This window comes from Ceratotherium simum, chromosome 19 (assembly GCF_057802395.1).
Source record: "Ceratotherium simum simum isolate JZ-2026a chromosome 19, ASM5780239v1, whole genome shotgun sequence".
Lineage (NCBI taxonomy): Eukaryota > Metazoa > Chordata > Mammalia > Perissodactyla > Rhinocerotidae > Ceratotherium > Ceratotherium simum.
The window spans coordinates 54,456,908-54,484,866 of record NC_141918.1 but is presented as its reverse complement, the minus strand read 5'-3'; the positions used below and the strand labels follow the sequence as shown (position 1 = coordinate 54,484,866).

Below are 27,959 nucleotides of genomic sequence, written 5' to 3'. Positions count from 1 at the left end.
AATGGAACTCAGCTGCAGTCTAAATTTATATACAATTCTGTTCTTTGTTGTTTTGATGTCTTAATGGATCTAGAATTTCACATTAAACTCAAGGTTTATTCTTTCTTTGCCTATAATGAGATATTGTCAGTCTTAGAGAAGTATTTAATGAGGACTGTAATGCAGAATACAAAATGTTATAAGCTGAATTTGGACTATAACTAGATATAGAAATGGTTAGGCATCTGCAATATATTTTTATTAAAAACAAATGTATTCCTGTCAAAGTTTTTGATGTCTGAAACTTAATAGCTATTTACCTGAATTTTGTAATTCCTTTTTTTTTCCGTAAAATAAACTGTTACATTGGGAAGTTCATTTGTGCCACACCTTTGCTTTGCAAAAGAAAAGCTGAAACTATGTAAACTTTTTTTTAGCAATAAATTGAGAGAGTTTTATAAAATTTACCTTAAAATTTCTTTAATGAACAGTATTTGATTTTACCTTGTTTATTCTCTTGGTCTTTCCTTTAGGCATTTTTGACCAGTCAGTTAACTTAGGTTTTTTTTCCTTACTGTGTTTTGATACTTTAGCATCAATTCAGAACTGTTAAATCTCTTTTCCCCTGCAATAAATGGATCTAGGCTCTTTGCTTTTTGAGTTCTGATTTTCATAGGTTCCTGAGACCTCTTTTAGCCATTAATAATTGTATCTTTAAAGCAGGTGGTACCTCAAACAACCTCTGGAAAAAAATAGAAAAATTAATTCCCCACCAAACCTGCCCCAGCTGGAGAGTCTCTTTAGTGTTAAAATCCTGCAATTCCTCCTTTAATTTTCCCTGGAATTCCTTGTTAGTTGACATTTGCTCGGCTCTGTCATATCTCACAGTCAGGTACCTCTCTGCTTCTAAGTTCTTTGTCTTTATTTTGTGTCTTGAAAACCTTATTGAAGAGGTTGGATTGAGAAGTAGAGGAAGCCCAACAGAAAGAAAAAATAATTATTTAATACACTGGTACTCAAATATTTATAAATATTTAAGGTTTTCATGTAAATAATGTGAGCTTCAACACTATAAATATTTTTTAATAAGTTGCAGAATAATCTTCTCTAATGAGACCTATCTGAAACAGTACAAATTATTGAATGTCTTTTCTTATTTAGGAGAACAAGTAGCAATGTATTCTGACCTGCCATTCAAGTCACCCATTCGAGACATTTCTTATCATCCACTTGAAAATATGGTTGCATTTTGTGCATTTGGGCAGAATGAGCCGATTCTTCTGTATATTTATGATTTTCGTGGTAAGTCTACTGCTTGATAAGTAAAGAATATTTAAAATAACCTTTGCATTTACAGTGGACCAGGAATCATGAGCTCTGGGAAGACTATCATCCTTGGTATTAACAGAGCTCTCTGGAGTATACTGGGAGAGCTGGATTAAACAGATTATGTTACAACGTTTTATTTTTCTGTAAGCACTATCGTTATGGAGTTTCAGTATCAGCAAAAGTACACATAATGGTTGTGTCCTTATGTTGGAATCACAGACAGGTAGTCATCATTTTCTTTGTAAATCAGTTTAAATAAATAAAATTCACCTAAAAATTACTTGGGAATGTGTTAACTAAATTTAAAAGGTAGATAACATTTAGGAAATATGGATCTTTAATGTTTTCTGTTGAATATTTAATTTCTTATTCTGTGTTTTTGTTTTTTACTAAAGCATATAGTTTTAATAAGTTGTGGTTTTCAGAGTTTCTTAACATAAAAAGAAGGCAAAAAATCAAGTGTCTTTTTCTACTCTAAAATTACACTATCATTCTGAGAAATAATAAGGAAATAAAGACTTTAGACACATATTTCGGGAATAGTGTGGCATTTTTAGAATTATTTGAATTTATGCTATTTTTCATGTATTTCTGTAATTTCTATTCTGAAATTAGGATTTCGTTGTTCTGCCTTGTAGTGATACTACTGTCACTCTCAAAATTGCAATTCCATTGTCTTCATATATTAATTCTTGTACAAAAATAAACAGTCTTTATTAGTCTCTTTGATTGGTTTAGGATGTCATGTATCATCATTCACTGCTTTTGCTAAGCTAGAATGGCTTACACACAGTGTCATGAATGGGTAAATACGCAAATATGTATATAGGTATATTATGTGGAACTATTTGGAGAAAGTGTTTTAAATTAATGAAATGTGAGTGGTTAAGTTTATTACGTTAATACAGATTGAATTGGTTAATGGTTGTGATAAGGAGTAAGTTATTAGACAACTGAGTTAAGTTCTAAACCTGAAGTTCTTGATCATAGTATGGATTTTATTATGCTTTTTCAGGTGAATTATATTAGAAAATAATGTGTAAAATTGAAATGTCTTATTTTAAAGAATTTTACGGAGAAGAAATGATAAATTTCTTTAACAGATTTAAATTTACAGAACACTATTACTAATGGTGAAATTGATAAACAACACAATACTTTTTTCTGTTACAAACAAATGTTAGCAAAAATAAACACTGCCTGATTATAGGAAGAGATAAATGGGTTTCTCAAATCATGCAATGTCTAGATCTAGTGTCTGGTTCAAACATGTATCCTGAAACAGGTCTTTTCTTTGTACCCACTCTAAATCTTTACATAAAGGAGGAGAGTTATATGTAAGTACTTTATAATTGGAACTGTTATACAGGAAATAGTCAGCACAGTTATTTCCTCAGACTCTTAAGAGGTTTCACAATGTCTTCATTCAATTTCTAATTTGCTTTTTTAGGCTTTTGAAATTTTCACTACAAATTCAAGTTAAAGCTCCACTCTTATCTTTTTCTTCAGTTATTTTTTGTCATTGATAGAGGGATTTCATCATTTTGTATTAGCTTAGTTAGTTTTGCCCATTTGGTCTTTAGACAATAGGCATTTAGACTAAGAAGTCCATTCTAGAGACGTTAAGTAGAAAGAACAAAGGGTTTTAGGAGTTCAAAAACATGGGTTTTAGGCTCAATTCTGGTTTTTTGGTGACCTTGCACAAACCTCTTACCTTCCTGAAGCTCAACTTCCTTATCTAGTAAATGGTATTAATAATACTTGTACCACGTAAGAGTATTTGTGAGGATCCTGTGAGACGGACTGCGAAAGTACTTTGTAAATTGATAAGCACTGTATTAAACAAAAACATAAAATGGGTTTTAATCATGCTCATCCAACCAGTATATACCTTGCCTTTATGGGAACTTATGTTATACTATGCTGATAAGCATTTCTGTATGGAATGGAATTGAAAAAAGATTTTTTTCCCCTCTTTTACTCTTTCTGTTAGCAGCCTTTTCCTTTTATTTATTAGAGTGTGTACCTTTCTAGGTCAATTGTATTAGAAAATAAATGCATAAAGTCAAGAACATTATGTTATTTCCATGCTGTCTTAACATAGAAGAGGAAGGATTTCTAGGTGTTTTAGAAATTAAAATGTTCAAATAATACACATGAAATTAAAAATATTTTGTGCAATGTTCTTAGAACACAATTTTGATAATACTAACACACCTTTACGAACAAATTAATATTTAAAATGTTTCAACATTTTCCCAACTCTTTGCTGCCTATTTTTAAAAAGAGGAAGTTTAGGAAGAAGTTTCATAATCTCAAGCAATCCAAGATTTAGCACAGTTCTTCTTGTGAGTGGTGTGTATCCATAAGAAAATGAAAAGTAGTTTCAGACTTTAAAATCTTTTACTCATTAAATACAGGCCCGAATTATGAAGTCAAATAGTCTTTAAAATTTTCATTGAAAACTATAGTATTTGTTATGGATCTATTATAGTTTTGCCTTTTATTTTTTTTAATATCGGAATATTTTGCTCAAACTTTCTTGTCTGAAAGTAAAGTTTACCTGTAGCTTTACCTAAATGTCTTAATGGTATAAAATTTGAAAGATATAGAACAGTTATATGATTTTTAAGTAGTATTTATCAGAGCTGCTGATGTGTTTAAGTAATTTTCAAGGAAAATGGAGCAAGCTCCTTTTTTCATAAGTTAAACAAGCTGCGCATGAGACCACAATGGTAGCTAAATGCATCACCCACCTTTCAGTTCTAACAAAATCTGTGAAGAGTCAGCAAGCGTCTTTCCCTGTTAAGCATATGTTCAGATTGTGGTCTTTTGGGTCTTTCATTCTACTGACTTTTTGCTTTTTTTGGTAAGAAATACGATTTTTACTTTCAGAAGGCAGTTTTATTTGCCTGGTGTTGAAAGGGTTAATCATCTAGTAATACAAGATTTAGTCACCGAGTCCCACAGATCATGTCCTTTCAGGATTCCCATCATAACAGAGTGCTAGTCAGAGAAACGGCTTCTGCTGCATTAAATGCATGAAGCTAGACTTTAGCAATTAATGTTCTGTTATTAATCAATCTTTGTCTACCTCAGTCTCTAGGAGCCTCTTCCACATTTAATAATAATCATAGCTAGTACTTACAAAGCACTTGCTATGTTCCTGGTACTGTTTTAATATATAATATATTTATAAATATATAAACATAAAATGTATGTAACTCACGATAATCTTATGAGATAGGTACTATAATTAGCCCCATTTTACAGGAGTCAGGACTTGGATCCATACAGTCTGGGCTTGGAGTCCATGCTCTTATTTGCTACACTAAACTGCCTTTTTAGCAGATTTCCTGAAATATTAGCTTTTGATTATCTAATAAACAAACCTTTAGTTTTTTTCCTGCAATAAATACCATTTACTCTTTGCCTCTCCATGGAGTATATGGTTTCTCTGTATTATCTGTACTTTGCAGGAAGCAGAGCTGGAAGCTTATTCATCTTTTTATTACCAGTACCTAGCCTGAATACTGATACATGATGAAAATACATGTAGTATTTTAAGTAGAGTCAAGTCTTAATTTTGGAAATTCTCAGCCTTACTTGATAATCTCAGGTAGTGAGCCTAATTTTTCACTAGATGGCAGTATCTCCTCTGAATCAGTGTTAACTTTGGAGCGCTCTTCAGTTGTAGTGGCTTAGGCAGGACAAATCTAGAGTCAGCATGTATTGTGTGCAAGTTGAACAGGACTGTGAAACCCAGGAATCAGACTCAGATTACCATGCTCTTTTCCAGTCTTTTGTGCTTCCTAAGTTGATTAAACCTCTGGAAGAATTTTAGTTCAAGTGGAAAGCCATCTCCACCATTGACGCTAAACATGATTTTATTTCTAGAATCCATATGCATTAATGACCACCTACATTGCCATTGTTGATAGCTTTATTTTTCACACCATAATGTGCTCTATCAGAGTTCAGAGCAATGTATACCTTTACGTTCCTCTAAAAATTTTCTTTAACTTGCTCTTTGACCAAAAGCCCGTGGTGTTTATAATGCGCTATGCCCAACATAGTACCTGGTATATTACTGATGTGCAATAAATGTCTGAAATAAAAATTACAAATCCTGTAGAATAGCATTTTTCCCTTAAATTTTATAAAAATATAGAAAGAAAGCAGGCCGGCCCGGTGGCGTAGCGGTTAAGTGCATGCGCTCAGCTTCGGCGGCCCAGGGTTCACAGGTTCGGATCCTGGGCGCACACCGACACACTGCTTGTCAAGCCATGCTGTGATGGTGTCCCATATAAAGTGGAGAAAGATGGGCACAGATGTTAGCTCAGGGCCAGTCTTCCTCCACAAAAAGAGGAGGATTGGCATCAGATGTTAGCTCAGGGCTGATCTCCTTCACAAGAGAAAAAAAATATTTATATAGAAAGAAAGGCATGATCAGTTAGTAAATTTGGGGCCAATAATGATAGTGGTGGTAGTAGCTAACATTTATCAAGCATTTACTATGTGTCCCCTACTCTTATGAGCATTTTGTATACACTATCTCATGCACTCCTCCCAAAACCCCACCAGGTAGATGCCATTATTGTCCTCATTTTGCAGATGTTGAAACTGAGGCACAGGGGAAGGAGGTCATTTGCCTGAGGTCACACAGTTGGTAAGCAGCACAGCTTACCAGGCTGTCTGGCTCCAGAGCCCATGCTCTTAAAACATGAAGCTGTCTGTCACAGCTACTTACTTAGTCTTTGCGTTTCCTATTTCATGCAGTAACCTAAATTCAGAAAGTAGCCAGGTATGCCTGTGGTAAAATGTATCGTTTGTTTTCAATTTTAATATTTAGGAGGACCCCTTAAGATTAAAAGGAACTTTGTTATCTAAGTATATTATTAATAGTTCACTCCTTTACAAATGTTGGGGGTGATTATAATGCATTAAGCCATTGTATTCTCAGTATAGTCCAAAATAGAAGTTTTCTCTATTATGTAGCATTAAATTTTAACGTAACTACTTTTACAATATTTTTGCAGTAAGATAATGTCTAGTTGAAGTAAATTTAATATCCATAGTTGTATATATAATTTAATGGTGTTCTTGAAGTACTGATGATTCAAGAGCAAACTCAGATATTGTAATCCTCATACTTGGATAAGATTATACAGTAACGTGTATAACTAATAGTAGGTCAGAGTTTTAAATATCTATTGTCAGCCTAGTAGGAGAAATTAAGAGATAGCAATGTGTTAAAATTCAGCATTTCTAAAACTATCTATTTCTTGGTCATGTCCTGAAGCATCTTTTTTAATATTCTTCACATAATGGATACTTCAATTTGAAAGCTTACATCATTCAGGGATTCAGGACATATGGAAAACTTAGTCAACTTAATGGCTTTGAGCATAAACCAGAACCCTGAATTCTTTTCCAGGCATTTTTTTATGTTTTCGTTGGTACTTTTTAAAGTGCACCAAGAAGGAAGAATGGTACGGTGCAAAATAGACAACAGTGTCCTGGGAGAGGCTGGAGCAGGAGTTAGAGTATTAGGGTTCTAGACAAAATGCTATCGCTTTGTGTCTGACCCTGGTCAGATAATTTAGCATTTCTGCATCTTTTTTTCACCTGTAAATTAAAATAATACCTGTTTTATTTTATCTCAGTGTTTTGTCAAAGGATAAATTGAAACTCTAAAGCAAGACGTGGAGCATGGATAGATTAGAGTTCACGAACCAGGCTGCAATAGAGAAATCCTGGATATTTTCTGTAGCAATATACACATCACACACTTTCAGTTGAATAGCATGATGTGTGATAACTGATTGATAATGGAATAGGCAGTCAACAACAGGACAATAGCCTGTAGTTCAAGAGATTTGGAGATAGTTTATTATATTTTGATGTTCAACTAACAGATTTGCTGAATGATGGTAGATGCTCTCCCATTTGGTTGGCTATGAGACGAATCCGTTAGACTTTCTTGTACAGCTTTTTGAACAGTTTTATTAGTGACACTTATAAATTCTGCTTGACATATAAAATATGTCAAGGAAATACAAGATTACTAACAGGCATTGAAATACACCCAGGCTACTAGAATTGAACTACTTTGATCCATCCACACAGTCTCTTAAGATTAGCTGAAGCAAGAACAAGTCAGGCCCGGTAAAATACAGTAAAAAACATTATAAGCCCTTGAGCATTCTTGTCTTAGTCCATTCAGACTGCTGTAACAAAATACCAGAGACTGGATGGCTTATAAACAACAGAAATTTATTTCTCACAGTTCTGAAGGCTGGGAAGTCCAAGATCAAGGTACCAGCAGATTCGGTGTCCAGTGAGAGCCTGCTTTCTCATTCATAGACGGCACCTTCCAGCTGTAACCTCACGTGGTGGAAGGGGCACGGGAGCTCTCTGGGGCCTCATTTATAAGGACACTAATCCCATTCATGAGGGCTCTGCTCTCATATCCTAATCACCTCCCAAAGGCCCTACCTCCTAATACCATCACCTTGGGGGTTAGGATTTCAACATATGAATTTTAGGGGGACATAGATATTCAGAGCACAGAAATTTGCTACACATAGCAAATGTTAGAGGAAGAGAAAGAGGATGCCACATAACTGCTGAATGCTGGGAAATTAAAGAAGACCTACCAGCTTACAGTAATCATATTATAATTAGAAAGAATAATTTATAAGTAAAGGAGTTAGGTATCTAGTAAGATGACTATACACAGTAACAGGACTATATATAGTAACAGGTCTTGAATAAAGGAATTAAGTGTTGAAGCAAAAGGAAATCTTACTGTTAATACGATATAAGAGAAAGAATATGTTGATTTTTTAGTTGTACCTTATTATAAAGTCAGTAACATATGTACACATAGGCTTTAATAATAACAAATCTTGTATTCACTTCAAATGCGAAGGGCACTGGATTAAAATATCTTATTTCCTCCGTTCTTCCTCCTATAAAGATAAAAATCTCCTGAGAAAACCACGTTATTTTTTATAATTGTTTCAGGCCAGAACATACACAAAAGCACTAAACTTATATAAATCAAAAGATTGTCAGTTATGAAAACATTTTAAGAATTTTTTTTAATTATATAAAATTTAGAATCCCAAATTATAGCCAATTGTAGATAAATTTAGAAGTATTTTGATATGACAATCCTTTAAGCAAACATAGTTGCCATGTCTGTGTTTCAGCACCTTGTCCATTCCTCTGCTATGCCACCTAGCCCAGAGCAGTAATCTCTTGTGGACCTCCAAAAGGGTCAAACCCAACCAGGGAACCAGGTCCCCAGAGCCTGATCTAGTGCACTCCTCAAAAAGTGATGGAAGGATGGGGATGAAACCATTAACACTGTGAGTTTTAAACGTACCAGGTTAGGTTAAATCTAAGTTTTAAACGTACAAAGTTAAATTAGCACAAAGAAGAGAAAATGACGAAGTGGAGAAATACAGTTATTTAATTACAACATCATACTCCAACCATGGCCTATGTAAAAATGTTTTAGAAACCTTTGAAATGTTGGAAGCATAGAGCTTGAAAGAATTTCAGAAATCATCTATTATAACCTATTTAACGGTGAAATCATGTGTATATTCTTATACAAGTAGATGTGTATATTTGTGGAAGATGGGGGAGGGGAAAGAATGCAAGCACTTGTGAGCGGCTTCTGTTTCTATTATCTGAGAAACTAGGTATTTGTGAATATTTCTGCAACTTTTTTAGTGGCTGTCTTCACAGAACTAGAGGTGCTCAAGATAAAGTAGGGTGTTAATTTGACTCCTTGAAATCTAGTCAGATGGCTTTTGAATACAAAATTCTCTTTAGACAACAGAAACAATTATTCGTAATTGGGGCTTATTTTTGTTATCTGCATCCATTTAGGCCAATTTAATCCTTTCTGAAATGCATCTTAATGCCCGGAAAAATACAGGCAATACTTTTTATTTTTTACTAGTTGAAAAAATTCCTTTTTAAAAAAGGAAAAATAATACATGTTTAGCATAGCATAATACTTAGAAAATACAGTTTGGCAAAAAAGAATAAGATAAATACCAAAATTCTACTATCCTGTGTAACTGTTGCATATATCAGCATATGTACTTCTATGCACATTTACTCACTCAGAGCTTAAAGTGAAATCGGGGTTGGCTAATATATATCAGGCAGCTACAAAAACATGGGGAATCAGAAAATGCCATTAAACAGTTAGATCCAGCTTTACTTTCTATTCGTAGCAGCAAAAACAGTGAAATGTTAAAGGACAATTTAGAAAAGCAAGTAAGGCAGAGATCATGGAACATGATTTTCACGTGCTGATTCATTCATCCTTGACCCATCTACTGAGGTTAAATCTTCCAAATGCCAGTCCAGAGAGCACTTGCCTTTTACAGCTTCAAAGTTTCGCTGCTGCTTTAAACAATCTTGAATGTTTGAGAGTGAATAAATGATCTGAGTGTAATGAAAAGAAGTCCAAAATGTAAACTGAAAAATAGTAGTCAAACCCATAAAAATCAAAGTGTAGAAACAGCTGCACTTTCATCTGAGAACATTAATAGGTATTGAGGAATGTGCATCTCTGAAAGGGTGGATTGTAAGCAGGTCTTCTCCCTGGATAATGTCGCCTGGTATGTACCATGATCCAGGTCTGCAGGGAGAGAGCACCCATTATTACTGATCTCTTCTTCATTTAGAGTGTGTGAACAAAGTAGGGCATGAATATAAAGGGCAAAGAAATAAAATTTTTTATGTGTGCTGTCTCAGATTCATGGTTTTGAAACCAAAGTTGATAACTAAAAACAAAAAGTGATCATCCTTTCATATATTCATTATATTGTTTTATTAATTTTTTTCTTCCAAGTAATAGTATATTATGAGCAATTTTCCATCATGATAATTATACTTCTGTACATAATTTTAGTGGCTGAATTCCCTTTCATTAAATGAATGTACCATAATTTATTTAAGCAACTTTTGTTGCACAGTTTCACTGTTAGATGTTTTTTAATTTTTTAAACAATACTTCGGTACACACCTGGCTACCCTTATTCAATTTGTTCCTTAGGAAAAAATATCTTGTGGTACAAAGGGTCAGTTAAAACAGGCAGGAAGAAAAAAAGCATCACTTTCTTATTTGCCTTTTTTCCCTTACTAATTCTTTCTTTAATTATTAGTGAGGTTGAATATGTTTTTTATTGGCCACGTATTTCTTCTTTTGTGAGTTTTCCATAATGATCTTTTGCCCATTTTTCTGTTGGATTATTCATTTTTAATTGATTTTATGGGGACTTTTTGCATATTAAGAGTATTAACACCTTTTATCACTAGTTCGTCATTGCTTTTCTGTGTGAGCAGCTTTATTGAGGTATAATTGACATACAATAAACTGCATATGTTTAAAATGTACACTTTGATAGTCTAGACACGTTTATGCACTTGTGAGACCATCACCTCAGTCAAGATAGCGAACACATCCATCTTCCCCAGAACTTACTTTGTCCTCCTTTGTATGCTCTCCCTACCTCTCCTCCCCCCAGGCAATTGCTATGAATTAATTTGCATTTTCTAGAATTGTATATAAGTGAAACAGTATGTGTCATATACTCTTTTTTATCCAGCTTGTTTCACTCATAATTACTTTGAGATCCATCTATGTTTTAGAGTTTATCAATAGTTCATCTTTTTTATTTCTGAGTTTTGTTTTGTTGTATGGATCTATCACAGTTTGTTTATCCATTCACCCGTTAATGGGCATTTGGATCATAACCAGTTTTTAGCTATTACAAATAAGGCTGTTATGAATATTCATCTACAAGTCTTTGTATGGACATATGCTTTCATTTGTCTTGAATAAATTTCTAAGAGTAGAAGGGCTGGATGCTACTGCAAGTGTATGTTTAACTTCTTAAGAAGCTGCCAAACTGTTTTCTAAAGTGGTTGTGCCATTTAACATTCCACCAGTAGTGCATGAATGTTTCACTATCTCCATATCCTTGCTAAATTTGAAATGGTCTGTCTTTTTAATTTTAGCCATTCTAATAGGTGTGCAGTGCTATTTCATTTGGTTTTGCTTATCCTCAATGACTAGTGATGTTGAGTACCTTTTTCATGTGCTTATTTGCCATCCATACATCTTCTTCAGTGAAGTGTCTATTCAGATCTTTTGTGCATCTTTTAAATTGGCTTGTTTGTTTTCTAATTATTGTTTCGAGAGTTAAGTTTTCTGTGTACAAGTGGCGCTCTTTTAGATACATGATTTGCAGATATTTCCCCCTGTCTTTGGACTGTCTTTTAATTGTCTTAATGGTTTTGAATAACAGACATTTGAAATTTTGATGAAGTCCAAAATTATCAATTCTTTTCTTTTATGGATTTTGGTATTGTATTGAAGAATCTTGATGTTTTTTTAAATTTCAATTTCTGATTCTTTGTTACTTGTATATCGAAATACAGTTAATTTTTGTATGCTGGTCTTGTATCCTGGAACCTTGCTAAAGTTGATTAGTTCTAGTGGCTTATTTTTTACATTTCATTCAGAATTTTTACACAAATGAGCCAGGACCTGCCAGTGTGTACGCCATTAAATTTTCTTCTCTATGTCCATCACTTGCCCCAGCATGGTCTTATCTCTGCATGGGTGATTATATCTGTAAAGAAAGTTTTATTTCTTCCTTGTATACGTTTTGTCTCCTTTTTTGGTAGTTTCAAGCAGGGGAGCAAACCTGGTCCCTTTTACTCTATTTTGGCCAGAGGTGGAAGAACTCTATTACCTATCATTTGCTTTTTAAGTTTGATTTCAGTAGTTTTTTAATTTTAATGAAGACTCTTTAAATGTTCATGTAGCAAAATCTGTCCATTTTTATATTGACCATTCTTCACGTTTTCTGACTCATACAGTTCTTTGATAGATAATCTGATAAAAGTTATGGACCTGATTTCCAGAAACATTTATATAGACACACTCATATTTCTCTATGTAACTCAGTAGTCCACAGAATCTCTGAAGGCTCATCTGTTGAGTCCATGTTATGAATCTTTGTTGTATCAGTTTCTTTTCATGTCATGTTTAGAGAGGCCTTCCATTTAAAATTATGTAATTAAGGAAATACTTTTTTAAATGATTACTTTATATTTTTTCTCCTTTGTATATACAACCAAGCATTTAAACTTTTTAAATGATAAAAGAGATAATGTATGTGAAAGCATCCTAAAAAACCATAAAGTACAATACAGATGCTGTTGTCCTTGTCATTGTCATCATCATCCTCAAAAACATTCACCCTTTGAGCCATCTTTGCCACTCTGGGGAATTAAATCCAAAGAAAACTTTTTTCTTTCTTTTTTTTTTTTTTTTGTGGGGAAGATTAGCCCTGAGCTAACATCTGTTGCTAATCCTCCTCTTTTTGCTGAGGAAGATTGGCCCTGAGCTAACATCCATGCCCATCTTCCTCTACTTTATATGTGGGACGCATGCCACAGCATGACTTGATGAGCGGTGCATAAGTCTGTGCCCAGGATCCGAACCTGTGAACCCCGGGCCACCAAAGCAGAGCCTGCAAACTTAACCACTATGCCTCTGGGCTGGCCCCCAAAGAAGGAATTATTTTAAGAAACAAATTAAACTTTGAAAGTACTTATTCATATGTGGTCTGTAATGAGGGAAAACAGAAAACATTGTAAATATTTAGTAATAGGAGAATGCATAAATAAATTATGATGCTTCCTTAGATAAGATGTGGTAAAGCATTTAAAGATAGCGATTGCGTAGTTGTAGAAATGTGAAAAACGTTTGCATTTAAGTTGAAAAAATGTTAAATTGTATTTACACTATGATATCTTACATAAAGTGTACATATGTGTAAAGATTAGGAGGCATATAGAAATATGAAAACAGTTTTAGGGAGATGGGTTTGTGAATAATTATTTTTATTGTTTTTGCATTTCTTTTAATTCTAGTATGTCTTTGATTTTTTTATATAATGCTTTCTATATACATGTATTTAAAGTTAGGCTCCTGTCCCAATTTGTTATGTTTACCAGACCAAGGTATTGCTTGGCCTTCAGGGCTCAATTATAGTACTGCCTGACATGAAATTATCTGTGAAATTATTATATTTCCTTCTTTATGGTTTTATAGTATTTAATAATTTCATATTTTGCCAGTCATGTTGTCTTATTATTACCTAGTATTTAAAATGTATTGTACAGTTTCTGATCATTTGTTTAATGCTACAATTTCATGGCTTAATTATTTCACTATGCTTTTGGTATGATGATAAACTAACATGGATTCATTTCTCCAGTTGCCCAGCAGGAGGCTGAAATGTTCAAACGCTACAATGGAACGTTTCCGTTACCTGGAATACACCAAAGTCAAGAAGCTTTGTGCACCTGTCCTAAACTGCCTCCTCAAGGCTCTTTTCAGATTGATGACTATGTCCACACTGAAAATTCTTCAGTGAAGATGCAGCAAGTGAAACAGAGACTTGATTCTGTTACAGTATGTGTAATTATATTGTGCAGTTGAGAAGTTGGAAATTTTAAAACCATTTTGGTGCTGTTCTACATTGCCGTGCCAATAAATATTAATTCAGTGAAGTTAGTTACTTAAAACTAGGCTTTCTTATACTTTTATAGTTCCTTTCTGGTACTTGTTCTAAAAATCACTGCAGTAAACAGACTGAATTTAGGAAAAGCTATCATACTTTCCTGGCTTGATATCTCTGTAAAGACCAGCCCAGGACCTGTTTCTCTGTTTAAACATATAAGTGTATGTACATGTGCATATATACAACACACACGCACACAACAAACACCAACCTGGGAAAATATTTACATAAAATATATAAAAGCAGTAGCCTCCTTAATATGCAAAAACTAAACAATGAGGAAAAATAGTGAGACTTCAACAAAGAAATGGATAAAAGAAATAAACATGTACTTCTAAAAAGAGTAGATACAAATGTTTCGTAAGCTTATTTAAAAGTTCTATCTCAGTACTAAGAAAAGAAGTGCCATAGAAATCAGGTATTGCCCATGAAACTGGAAAATAGATAATGAAAATGAGGAGAAGGATGCTTGGTTAAAAGTAGTGTGCTGTTCAGTTAGTGATAAGTTACTATAAAATCTTTCTCAAAGAGAAATGGTAAAATGTATTGAGAGCTTAAACATCCTTGAAAATATTTATGCTCTTTGACCATAATAGTTCTTCTAGTTAGAATTAGCCTTCAGCTCCTTGAAGACAGAGACTGTGCAGACTTGTTCCTTGCTATGTTTTCACCTTTTGGCACAGTGCCTGGCTCTTAAATATTATCCCTGTCCCTCTTCCTTTGATAGGAATCTTGACCAGCTTTAAACCAAACATGCGGGGAACTACATTGAGACAACTTTGGTTCTGCCTGTACTTTCTCCATCTCTCCTTTTCTTTCTTTACGAAGTTTAGAGTTTAAGGTGTATCAGAGTGCAGATCACACTCAGGCTCTGGATTTAGGTTTAGCTGGAATATGCTGGGAATTTTTTTTTATATTTCTCAGTATAAATTTTAGAGTATAGGACTATAAATTAATAAATTTATTTCAGTGTTGTAATTTATATTTTAGCATTTTAAAATGATCGCATAATGTGTGGTGTTCCAAATTTTAAAAGGAAGTATGAATAGATAAAAGTATTTCTTCACTAGGAAAAAAAGAAGTGTCCCTAGTCTAAAATCTTGCATGACAAAATGACTTCATCTACAGACTTAAGAGCAACTTAGAGACAGATATATAAAAACAGGTTTCCTACGATCTGTCAATCTTTACACTGTGAGTGTAACATCCTGGAAACAGCCTAGTCTTGTAGCTTTTCTCTGACACCGTTTTATATAGCTATCATCCTCAGTTAAATAAAGGATATAAGAACAAAAGAAAGTAAATATAAAGGAAAAATAAAATCAAAAAAATATTTTTTAAGATATGAAATCAGAGGCAAGAGGGAGGTAAATTGATAATTTATTATTAGATAAAAACTTATTTCTCTTAGAATCATTAATTTAGCTTTTATCAAATCTTTCCTTTTAAAAATTATTTAGAGAATACTTTTCTTTCAGATTGAGGTAGATGGAGGCTGCCTTTGGAAATGAAAGCTTGGTCTATTTGCTGTGGTTTTTGAAAAACCTTATTTTCCCTATGTTGAAAGAATTCACTAAACTTTTTTTTCAAATGCTACCTGCAGTATATTTTCTTTCAGAATGTACATACAGTCATGCATTGCTTAATGACAGGGATACGTTCTGAGAAATGTGTTGTTAGGCGATTTCGTTGTGAGAACATCACAGAGTGTGCTTACACAAATCTGGATGGTATAGCCCGCTACACACCTAGGCTGTATGGTATTGATCTTCTGGGACCACCACCGTATATGCGGTCTGCGGTTGACCAAAACACCATTACGTGGTGCATGACTGCCAGTATGTATGGGAATAAAAGCAAAGTGTCATCTTTATTCCCATGGCAGCTCCATTCTTTTTATATTTTGCAAGCATTTAGGTAGACTGGATTCCCACTTTTTGTCACAATGCCTTTTTTCTTGTTTCCTGTAATTGTATATTGGTAGACCCCAATTCCTTTTTTATGTTAAGTTGTTACTTATTCTATTAAAGACTATACCATTAGTCTTACATATAGAAGTCTAATAGAGAAGACTGTATTACTGAGGCTACTTCTTTCTTTGTAACCACAATAGGAATGTTTTTCTAATAAAATATAGTGCAAGTTTAGGGTGTGATGTTTGTGTATGTGTGACTTTCGTAATAAATTCAGTTCAGCAGATGTTTAATAGGTGTTTACTCATTAGTGAGTAAAGGATACAAAAAATTGATGATTCTTTCTTCTTAGGAGCTTTACTATTTAGCCATAATAGAAATCATTTAACTCTTTCATGTTTAACAGACTTGACTGTATGTTGCTGCTACAGCAGTACCTGAAAGGCATACTGTAACCCAGATAAGACGTCACCGGTGGGCCGGCCCGGTGGCGAAAGCAGTTAAGTGCGCGAGCTCCGCTGCAGCGGCCTGGGCTTCGCCGGTTCAGATCCCGGGCGCGCACCGATGCACCGCTTGGCAAGCCATGCTGTGGCGGCGTGCCATATAAAGTGGAGGAAGATGGGCACGGATGTTAGCCCAGGGCCAGTCATCCTCAGCAAAAAAAAGAGGAGGATTGGCAGATGTTAGCTCAGGGCTGATCTCCCCCCCCCCCCAAAAAAAAGACCTCACTGGTGGCTTGAGGGCATTGGCACAACTCATTCTAAGTTTTCAAATCCAGAAATTTGATCTTATCAGTGCCTCCAGAGTTGCTCAGATTCTGGGGTGCCTACTACGAGTAATCAGTTCTACAAAAATTGATGTATAAACTTAAAAAACATCTTATAATGAAAGGTATACCTTTCCAGCTTCCTGAATACTCAAGACCACTCTCTCTTTCTAAAATTAACCTGAAACCCATGTTAATAATCACAAGAGTTGATTGTTAAGCAGAGTCATATGAAGAGGGATTAGATGGGTTTACAGATGTTTTATGCCAGTTTTGAAGAAAGGTTGATTAATTTTCTTTACCCCACAGGAGATTTCACCTTATAGTGATTGGTGATAACTAACATTTATTCAATTATGAGCAATAATTGACATACTGAATTCCTGAAACTATGCTTAAGTGCTGCACATGTTCATTGTATTTAATCCTCAAAACCATCCTATCATGTTGGTGCTAGTATTATCACTATTCTACAGAAGGTGAAGTTGAGGCTTAGAGAGGTCAAGCAGTATCTCCAAGGTCACACAGATGGAAGTATTAAAGCTGAGATTCTTTCCAGGCAGTCAGAATTCCATGCCCACAATCACTTTTACTGTTTCCTCTTATGATGAAATTGCTAATATCCTTTAGACATAGTGTCTGTCCTCTAGAAATTTCTGGATTAACAAGTTGATGTTCCTCTTTTTTAGTTCTCTCTTTTTCTAAACTCCACATTGTTACCGTTTTTTCGCTAGTTCTATGCTGAGCTGATATATGTTGGTTAACCTTAATTGGACGTGGGTATTTTTTGTGTCTCCTTAGCAGCAGATTTTCAAATCATCTATTATATGTTGACTTTTACTAGTTTCTTTTTTAAAAATGATCTCTCCTTGGCCTTGTCCCATGAATTGTGGGAAGTTCCTTTCTGTGGCCTCTTCAGTACTGGTCGTATACTTTACCATTCAGTAGTGTTTATTATTAGATTTGCTCTGAAATAAATTATTAATATGGGAATTATATTTCTGGAGATTATTATTTATAGAGATAATTGTATACTGCAATTAATTCAGTGTGTGTCTTTTAGACACATTAGTGTTCTAGTACAGAATTTTCATATTTGTGCTAAGTTTATTGAGGAGACAGTTTTTCTTGAGGCAGGTACCTGTGGGCCCTCCAGAATCTTGTTTGTCAGTGCCTTTTGTTTTGGCAAGTTAGATTTACCAAGAACAAGTCATTCAGTCTTTTTCTTTAATTTACACTCTTTCCAGCTCATTGGAAACAATGCATAGTGACAACTGCAGGGTGATAGGTAAAGAAACTCTTCCAGATGTTGATTGTGGTTATTAAAAGATTAACACCTGGGGGCCGACCTGGTGGCATAGTGGTTAAGTTCTGGAGCTCCACTTCAGTGGCCCAGGGTTTGCAGGTGCAGATCCCGGGTGCGGACCTACACATTGCTCATCAAGCCACGCTGTGGCAGCATCCCACATACAAAATAGAGGAAGATTGGCACGGATGTTAGCTCAGGGACAATCTTCCTCACCAAACAAAAAACAAGATTAACATCTGAATGTATTTACAAGAGATGATATTTTATTAAAATGAAATTATGAATACTTCTTTACTTATTGTATTGTATTTCTTTTAGGAGGTGATACGAGCCTGTGCTGCAAAGGTAAGTAGTTTTTATTACCAGGAAGATAACTTTAAAACTGTAGTTTTCATTGTGATGCACCAAAGAATTGAAATGTACCATTCATAGTTTTTAATAGAACTTTTACAAAAGTTAATCTGATATGTATTTTCTTTATTTGAGCTTGAATTTATCAAGGAATTATAATACTGGAACCTTAGAATTTAGCGAGTGGCTTCATATTTTTGAAGATTTAGGAATACTAGGTCATTGGGATATACTTTCAGTTAAGGATCAGCAAGGTCATTTCATTCTCTGAGAAAAATATTATATGGTACTTAATAGATAAGAGACACTGATGCAGTTCCAGTGGGTATATGCTGAGTACGTTGTATAAGCCTTGAAATGCATGCCAGCTGCACATAAATAGCAATTATATATTGTGCTGATGATGCAGCTGGTCATTTATGCCAGTCTTTCACACCTCTTTTCCCGTTTAATTACATAACGATCCTGAGAGATAACAATGCCGATTAGACATTATTGTTATTCTGGTTGTACAAGGGAGGAAGCTGAGGATTATCCAGGTTAAGTGATTTGCCCAGGACCCCAAAGTTCGTCTAAAAGTGGTAGTGTACAGAAAGTCTCTTGATTATTAAGCAGTTTCAACTAAATTGTATCTGAGATGCTTTCAACACAGCTTTCTTCCTTTTACAAGCAAGGTTATTTTCGGCACAACCTTTAATTCAGTTGTCAAGGAAATAAATTGTAATTTAAACAAGTTGGAATGGCACCACATGTTCGTGCTTCCCTCTTCTTCTGTCGACTCCCAAAATTAAGTTGAATAGTTAGACATCGATTCATTTATCACATATAATTATATGTGTCACAAAGTAAAAGGGTGAGACTTCCAGAAGGGAAGGAATTAGAATGGTGTTAGTGTGTTCAAAGACTGCTTTATATAATGTCAAATGCAGTGGAAGTATTGTTTTATTCGATAGATAGCTACTACCATGTGGCAGGCACTTGGAATACAGAAGTAAGCAGGCGATTGATTGTCTCTTTCTACATGGGGCATCTTATGGAGTAAGTGTTTCAGAAAACACTGGGCTTACCTCATCACTGAGCTGTCCAGTATCAGTCAGAACCCATCACTTTTTAACCTAATTATCACAAGTCAACAGGATATGGAATGTAGACAAGGCGAAGGAAGACGGGAAAAAGAGAACAGGCTATATTCTGACTTGGGCTGCAGATATTCAGGAAACTTGTTCCTGATAGCAATGGTGTAGTGATTGTAGCTCCAAGATTACTGAATCTTCTGAAGTATACATAGTATAGAAAACTGGAGTCAAAAAAACAGTTTATTCTATGACTAGTAATTCAGAGCTATTTCTCTTTATTTTAACAAATGTACTATATACCCTTCTTTTGTAATGCTATCTGAATGTCCAAAGAGTAGCATGTTCTGCACATATTTGGCAAAGCTTTATGGAGAACATCCTCTGCTAATCTGGAAACTCCCTGAGGGTGGAGGATCATGTTATTCATCTTTGTATCCCTAGTACTTAACAGAAGTCGAACAAATGCTCGTTGAAAATTTGATGACATATTTGGAAATTAATCAAGATCTGGAAAGATTAACCTTATTAGTGTCTTTAGTTATTCTTTTTTTATAACAGTTTTATTGAGATATAATTCACACATCATAATATTCACCCTTGTAAATCATGTAAATATTCACCCTTGTAAACTTGTACACCCTTGTACAAGTCATTGGTTTTTAACCATTTTCACAGAGTTGTGCAACCATCACCACTATCAGTTTTTAGAACTTTTTCATTCCCTTCAAAAAGAAACCCTATATCTCTTAGCAGTCATTCTACATGCACGCATACACACAAACCTCCAAACTCCTGGCAACCACTAGTATACTTTCTGACTCTATAGATTTGCCTGTTCTGGACATTTTATATAAATGGAATCATATAATATGTGGTCATTTGTAACTGGCTTCTTTCACTTAGAATAATGTTTTCACGGTTCCTCCATTTGTGGCATGTATCAGTACTACTTTTTATTGCCAAGTAAAATTCCATTATATGGATATTTGTTTACCCATTCATCAGTTTATGGATATTTGGGTTGTTTCTACTTTTTGGTTATTAAGAATAATGCTACTATGAATATGTGTGCATAAGTTGTGTGTTTTCATTTCTCTAGGGTATATATCTAGGAATGGAATTGTTGGGTCATATGGTAACTCTGTGTTTAATATTTTAGGAAACTACCAAATGATTTTCCAAAGTGGCTGCACCATTTTAGAATCCCACTTGCAGTGTATAAGGGTTCTAGTGTCTCCTCATCCTTGTCAACACATGTTATTTTCTGTCTCTTTTAGGGTAGGAAGTGATATCTCACTGTGATTTTGATTTGCATTTTCCTAATGACTAATGACGTGGAGCATTTATGATGTGCCATTCATATAGCTTCTTTGGAGAAATGTCTGTTCAAATCCTTTGGCCATTCTTTAAAGAAAATTTTTTTTGTCTTTTTGTTCACTTTAAGAGTTCTTTATATATTCTGGATACAAGTCGCTTATCAGATAGATGATTTGCAAAGTTTCATCCCATTTTGTGGATCATCTTTTCAGTTTCTTGATGGTGTCTTTTAAAACAAAAAGGTTTTAATTTTTATGAAGTTCAGTTTATCTGTTTTTTTCTTTTGTCACTTGTGCTTTTGGTTTCACATGTAAGAAACCATTGCCTAATCCTAGGTCCCAAAGATTTACTTCTCTGTTTTCTAAGATTTTTATATTTTTAACTCTTACATTTAGGCCTGTGATTATTTTAATTGTTTTTATTTGTTGTGATGTAGAGGTATAATTTCAACCCGTTACATGTGGCTGTCTCATGGTCCCAGCACCATTTGTTGAAGACTATTCTTTTCCTGTTGAATGGACTTGGCACTATTGTCAGAAGTCTTTAATCCTAAAAGCAGAGTATATTTATGTAGTTTCTTATCTCTTACATCCAGGATAATAAATTTTCACCAGAGACCTAAGTTTTTTCTTCCCTAAATCCCAGTCAGATTTTTATACTGTTGGAAGATTCAGTCCTTTTTTCCATTCTTTAAACAAATATTTATTGAGTATCTACCAAGTATTTTTTTTGTACGTAGGGCACAACAGAGAATAAGAACATTTTATTATAGGGAGACAAACAATAAAAAAGGAAATAGATAATTTCAGACAATAGGTGATATGAAGAAAATAATATAGGCTCATGGGGCAAAAAATGACTGGGAAGAGAGGCTGCTCTCAAAGGATGATCGTGGAAGGCCTCTCTGAGAGAAACACCTGATAAGGAGCTAGTCCTGTCCTGCGGAAGTCCTCAATCAGAAATAAAACTGGAATGCTCAAGAAGCAGAAAGAAGACCACTGTGCTTAAGTAGGATAGTGAGCAAGCAAGGGGGAGCAGGGTTTCATGACAAGGTTGGAGAGGTGATCAGGAAATCATGCAGGCCTTTAAGACCTCGTAAGCATGGGAATGTAGGGGAGGAAAAATTTTCCCTTCTACCTTTCTAGGTTCTGAGGCTGGCTTAAGAATTAAATTGACATAGACAGATTAACAGGAGAAGAAAAATTTTTTAATTATGTGCATATGGGAGCCCCACAAAGATGAGATTCCGGAGGCTGCCAGGCAGTTAATTGAGGTTTCTATGCCACCAGAGGTGAGAAAAGGGATGGGGGTCGGGGGCTTCAAAGAGGGGGAGGCAATTTATGGGAAGGTGAGAAGAGGAAATGTTTGGTAAGCAAAGGTTGCCCTGCCGTGCAGATAAGTCTCCCAGGTTAAAAGTTATCTCATAATAGCTCTCTTCCTGGTATAGACCCTCTTTCTAATGTAAATTTCCCTACCAAAAGGGTAAGTTCTACTCTGTTTTCAGAACTCCTATGTCTGCAGTTTCTTGAAAATAATCCGCATGCCTAAGAGGCATGTTTTGGGGTGGCACGCTCTGCCACCCTTCAGTAAGGGGTTAGGGTGTTGTTTTAATTAGAGAAACAAACAGTTGAGGTGTTAAGCTGGCAAGAATGTGGGAATGGATTTTAAAAGGAGAGTAAGAGTCTTCCAAGCAAAGACCAGTTAATAGACTGTTAGTCTAAGAAAAAGGAGATTATAGCCTAGACTACGATGGTGTTAAAAGATAAACTGAGGCATATTAAACATTTTAAGAGTTTATTTGAGCAAAAATTGATTTGAATTGGGCAACGCCAAACTAGAAATTGTTAGAAGCGTTTCACCGACAAGAGCTGGGGAAAGACTTCCATAGAGAAAAAAGCAAGGACATTATTGATTGGCTATAGCTTGAAGCCTAGTTGGCTGTGATTAATTGTCCTTCGGTTTCAATTTCCTAACTTTGAAGTAGTTACAGGCTTAGATTTTGTTTTGCTCATGTAGGCACCACAGCATTAGAGCCACCTAATGGTCTCTCCTTGTTTAATTAATTTAACAATGGTAATAATGAAGACGGGGCAAGGGACAGATTTGGGATATATTTTGGAAGTAGATTCAACAGAATGTGGTGATGGATTGGATGTGGTGTAAGTGAAGAAAAAAGGAATTAGGAATAACTTCTGTGTTGTTGCTTTCAGCAATTGTACAGATGCTAGTAATGCTTTTTAATGAGATGAGGAATGCTGGAGGGAGCAATTTTTAGGAGTGGAGTTTTGGATATGAGTGTAGCTGTGAGGTAGGCTATTGGATATATGAGTCTTGAGCTCAGGGGAGAAGTCAGGGCTAAAGTCATATTTTTTAAGCTGTCAGATTGGATAAGATCACCTGAGGGGAGCACAGCAAATACCTGAGGTACTGTTCCAGGGGTGGGATGTCAGAGAAGCCAAGAGGGGTTCTTTCCAGAAAGAGGAATGATCAGCTGTTATGCTACTGAGAGGATGAATAAAATGGACAGAACATTGACCATCGTGTTTGGTAACCTTGATGGAAGCTTTCATTAAGTGGCGGGGACAAAAGCACAATTGATGTGAGTTCAAGACAGAATAGGAGCTGACGCAGCAGAGGCTCTGTAGGCCGTTCTTTTAGGAAGTTTTGATGGGGTAACAGAGAGGAGCTAGAGAGGAATAGTAGAGGGACAATATTCAAGCATATTTATTTGCTGATGGGAATAATTCGGTGGTGATGGAGAAGTTGATAATGTACCACGGAAGTGGTAATGGCTAGACTCAAGTCCTTGAAAAGGTGAGAGGGGGTATAATCCTGAATACTAATGAAACTGGTCTTAAGAGAAGGGGTTTTTCATCTTTTCTGATAGGTAAGTAGGTAGAAATTGTGGGTAGATGCTCATATACACATTTGAGGATGGGATGATGAAAGGGTGCTCATCTGATTACTTCCAAAGTAGTGATTGGTATTAGAAGTCTTGCATTGCTCTGAATTGCAGTAGCCCTAAAAGTCTACATAGGAATTTATAGTTTACAATTTCCTTGCTCTTTCCTTTGTTAAGGGCTGAGTTGAAGCAGATCAGCAATGGTCTTGCCTAGAGTCTTATTTCCATTAATCTTTGTGTGATTCCTCACAAATGGAATTAATCTGTTTTTCTCATGGCCCAGACATATTTATTCGTACCTGGCATGTTATATAGTTGGACCTATTCTGCCTTAAATTATAATTAATTTTGCTGTCTTTTCCAGAATTAAATTATGAATTCCCTCAGGAAGGAGCCACTCTCTTTCCTTCCTTCCTTCCCCTCCTAGTCTTCCCTCCCTTCCTTTTTTCCTTCTTTTTAAATTTTACGTAGTATTGCCTCTACCTCTAATCTTTACTTGTCTGAATTTCCACACTCCTCTGTAAGCTTCTTAAAGGCAGGAGACTTTATCTTTTTTTTAATTATTAATATCACTGACCCTAGATGAATATAAATACAGCCAAGCTAAAGTTGATTCAAGAATGCTGTAAAGGAAAAGTAATGATCTATATTATAGTCTAATCTATCTTGGAATATATTGTTCGCTGAAAAGTAAAAGGTTTAAAAAAGATAATTTTTTAAAATCTCCTTTGAAAAAAAGTTTGGATATTTTATCATGAGAGCTCCTCCTACAGGTCTTCCTGACTCCAATTTAGTTAACGTTTCTTTTATAAATTTCCACAATATATATTTTCTCTTATTTCACACTCTCGTTTCTGGATTTAAACTTGAATATTAAACCATGTAAATTAAAGAGTTCCTTACTTTTAAGCCCATTAGTCTATAAATCTTATCAAAAAGTTACATTTGAGAAATCTTGAATACAAATACCACCTTAGCTTTGGGTAAGGTATTAAAACATGCACTGCTTTCACATGTATTAATTCATTTGAATTCTCTACAGTTTTTTTTTTTTTTGCAAACATCTTTTGCCAATCTTCCTCTTTTTCTTTTTTCTCCCCAAAGCCCCAGTACATAGTTGTATATCATAGTTGTAGAGTTGTAGCTCTTCTGTGTGGGACACTGCCTCAGCATGGCCTGATGAGCAGTGAGTAGGTCCACGCCCAGGATCAGAACCGGCGCACCCCGGACCGCTGAAGCAGAACACAAGAACCTAACCATTACACCACTGGGCCAGCCCCTATGCAGTTCTTATTAGTGCTATAGCAGCCATTTGTTAAAGAAAGATAAACAAAACCTGGTCCTTACCCTCAAGAAGATTATGGTCTGGTGGATGGTAATTAACAAAATAAATAAGCATACTCAAGTGTTAACAGTGCTATGATAATCAAAGATATGGGACACAGTGGAAAGACACAGGAGGGAGAGGTGAATTCTGTTGGGAGAGTCTGCAAGACTTTTCACACATGATGTAGTACCTGAGCTAAAGCTTGAAAAAGAAGTTGGCATCCACCAGGAAGGGGAAGCTGGGAAGGAAGCCCACTCCGGGAAGTGGGAACAGCATTAGCGAAGTCACAGAGACTTGAAACAACCTGGCGTATCTGGATAGCTATGTGCAGCTTATTGTAGCTGGAACGTAGGATGGAGCATGCTCCATATGTGCTCCATGGATGGAGCAGTAAGATTGGAGAGCCAGGTAGTTGTTAAAATACAGACAGCTTTGTGTGCCCTACTGAAAAGTATAGACTTTATCTAGTGGGACAATTGGCGATGGGTTTCAAGCAGAAGTGTTACTCAGCAAAATTAGCATTTTAGAAAAATCATCCCGGTAGCAGTATAGAAGAAGAATTAGAGAAGCAGACAAGAGATAGGGAAACAAATCAGGAAACTGTTGCAGTAGTTGACAAGCGGTAAGGAAGCCTGAACCAAAGCACTGACTGTGGAGAAAGGGTGGGATCAGATGCCAGAGCATCTGATTAACTTAATGGCTGACTCTGGGGAGTGTGAGGAAACAGTCTAGGATGATTCCCATATTCCTGGCTGGGGTAAGTAGGTAGATAGTGACAGCTTTCCCTGAGGAAGTAAATAGTGGGGAAAGGATTAGTTCTGAACTTACTCATCAGAAGAGTCTGAGATTTAAGGAACGTCAGCATAGAAGGCAGATGAAGCGATGCAAACAAACATTATTGCCCAGGGTGACGATGTGGTGTGAGGAAAGGAGAGGGTCCAGTTGGTCTAATGGATGACACTGATAAGCAGTAGCTGGATAACCAACAGAAAACGTTTTCCAGAAACAGAGGAAAGTGATGGACAGTGTCAGGTATCTCACAGGCCCGAGTGAATCTGCCACATTTGGTCATTTGAAGTCCAGGGTGACTTCATCTTCAGATTTAGTGTTCGACGGAGAAGAGCTTTGTTGTCGCTGGTTGAAAGTGAACGGTGTGGTCTGTGAATAGCAGTTATGTGCTGCTTTTCAAGAAAGTTTAGCTTTCAGTGAAGCTTAAGAAAATTATGGAATTATAGTGAGAATTTTCGTTTGTTTGCTATTTGTGTTTGTACTAAAGTAGAAAGATCTGTGCTTGTAGCCTGTAGGGAAACAGCCAACAGAGAATTTGAAAGTAGAATTTGGAGGAGCTTTAAGGTTATCCCCAAGGGAACAGATGGAGGAATTAATCTTGAACAAAAGGACACCTCTCCCTCTGACACTAGAAAAAAAAGATAAGGGTAGGTGCAAGAGGTATATTTTTCCATAGTTTTGGAAGCGAGGATTTCAGGGCATTCAAGACCAAGTTTTCTCTGAAGTAAGGAAATATACTGAGAGAAAGTAAAGGTTTGGAGGAAACCAAGATGCGTTGAGGCAAATTGACTTTCACTAAGGCATATTGCTGGATAAGTGGTTTGAACCAGGACTAGATCTTAATTTTGAGGTCCACACTGGGGAGTCATGTCAGTAATCTTTGACCCACCAATCCTTGGTGTGTATATCAAAGGCTCAAAAAATCTTGATTAAATATTACAAAATAAAACTTCATTATGACTGATTCCAGTTAGGATTCTGATTTTAGTTAAATACAGTAGTGATGAACGGATCTGGGGGCAGATTTTTCTGGCACATTACCGCACTGTAAAAATTTCTCTTTAACAGTAAGTGTTTCTTTCTAATCCCTCATTTCACTGTCTTGACTTTTAAGGAAAATTTCTGGGGACCTAGAGATCATGTTTGAATTTCTCTTTATGACACCATGGGCTACTCATTTCCTAGGTTTTACTAACCTAGAAATCATGGAGATGTAAGCTGCTTTTAGAGTTCATATTATGAGAATGGTGAGATCCTGAGTGCAGATACCTGAATCTCACTGTGGCTCAAGTTTTCTGTTGAACTTGTTCTTTAATATTGGGATTTTAATTTTTACAACAGAAATGACTTGCAACAAAACAGTTCCTAGGTATTGGGGTTTTTTGCCACCAGAACAGTCTTTCAAAGTATTATTTTCATTGTTGTTCGGATATAGTGGAAAAAATAGATAGCTGTCCGGAGGGAGGGGGAGAAATTTGTGAACATAAGTGTATAGACAGTGTCTTTTCAGTCGTCATTTCAGACCAGTTTGAAGTGTCTTCATAGCTTGAAACTTTTAAAAATTCTTGAAGTGAATGTAGCATATAATCTAAAGTCAGCTCAAATGATTAGACTTGTAAGTGTTTATGGAAATGTGTGTGTTGTCTCTCCCAATGCTTTTAAAATTTAACTGATCACTATAAGATAAACTAATTGTTAGTTTGTTTAGTTTTGTGCATTCAGTTTTAGGTTAGGACAATGACGTTTTTAACGTGAACATTGACCCCCTCCTAGAGAATTAGTATTTGCATATTTTACACAAAGCTGCTTACACCCTGAAAGAGTAGGCAAAACAGTTTTGTGATTAACTTGGCAGAAGTTCTAGGTGATTTTTTTTTTTCTTTTTCTCTATTATGAATTTCATTAAATTTTTCTGCTTTCAGTTTTCCCCAGCATGGATATATTAAACTGACTTGGGCAGACTGTGGTTTTTGCATGAAGCAAGCAGAAAAATGGGTTGTGAAAAGAGGGTAGATTGTTGTAGGGTAGACTATCTTAGCCAACCTTTCTGTTGTTGTAAAATTATTAAGCAATTCTTTTCCACAGCATATATTTCAAAAATAGGTATTGCTTCACTCTATTTAATGGTTATTATTATTTTTCTTCCTCTAAATGAAATAGTGAATATGTGTAAGCTAGCTTTGAAAATATTGAGTTCAAATTTCAAATCACTAGAACAATTAACAATTATCCCAAACCTTAACAATTGAATTGTGTGTTTTCTTATGTTCCC

General features: G+C 35.4%; 1 protein-coding gene across 23 annotated transcripts in view; it reads left to right on the top strand.

The window, feature by feature from the left end:
- The window catches only part of AHI1 (Abelson helper integration site 1), a 182,915-nt gene that overhangs the window by 56,732 nt on the left and 98,224 nt on the right, over positions 1 to 27,959 (top strand). For all 23 annotated transcript variants that reach the window (XR_015555277.1, XR_015555278.1, XR_015555276.1 and 20 more), the window contains 3 exons: positions 1,141 to 1,281; positions 13,632 to 13,828; positions 18,244 to 18,270. Coding sequence is in view for 20 of the 23 variants with exons in the window: in XM_087444150.1 (XP_087300276.1) it covers positions 1,141 to 1,281; positions 13,632 to 13,828; positions 18,244 to 18,270 (365 nt within the window). In the remaining 3 variants the exon portion in view is untranslated. The remainder of the gene's footprint in view (positions 1 to 1,140; positions 1,282 to 13,631; positions 13,829 to 18,243; positions 18,271 to 27,959) is intronic.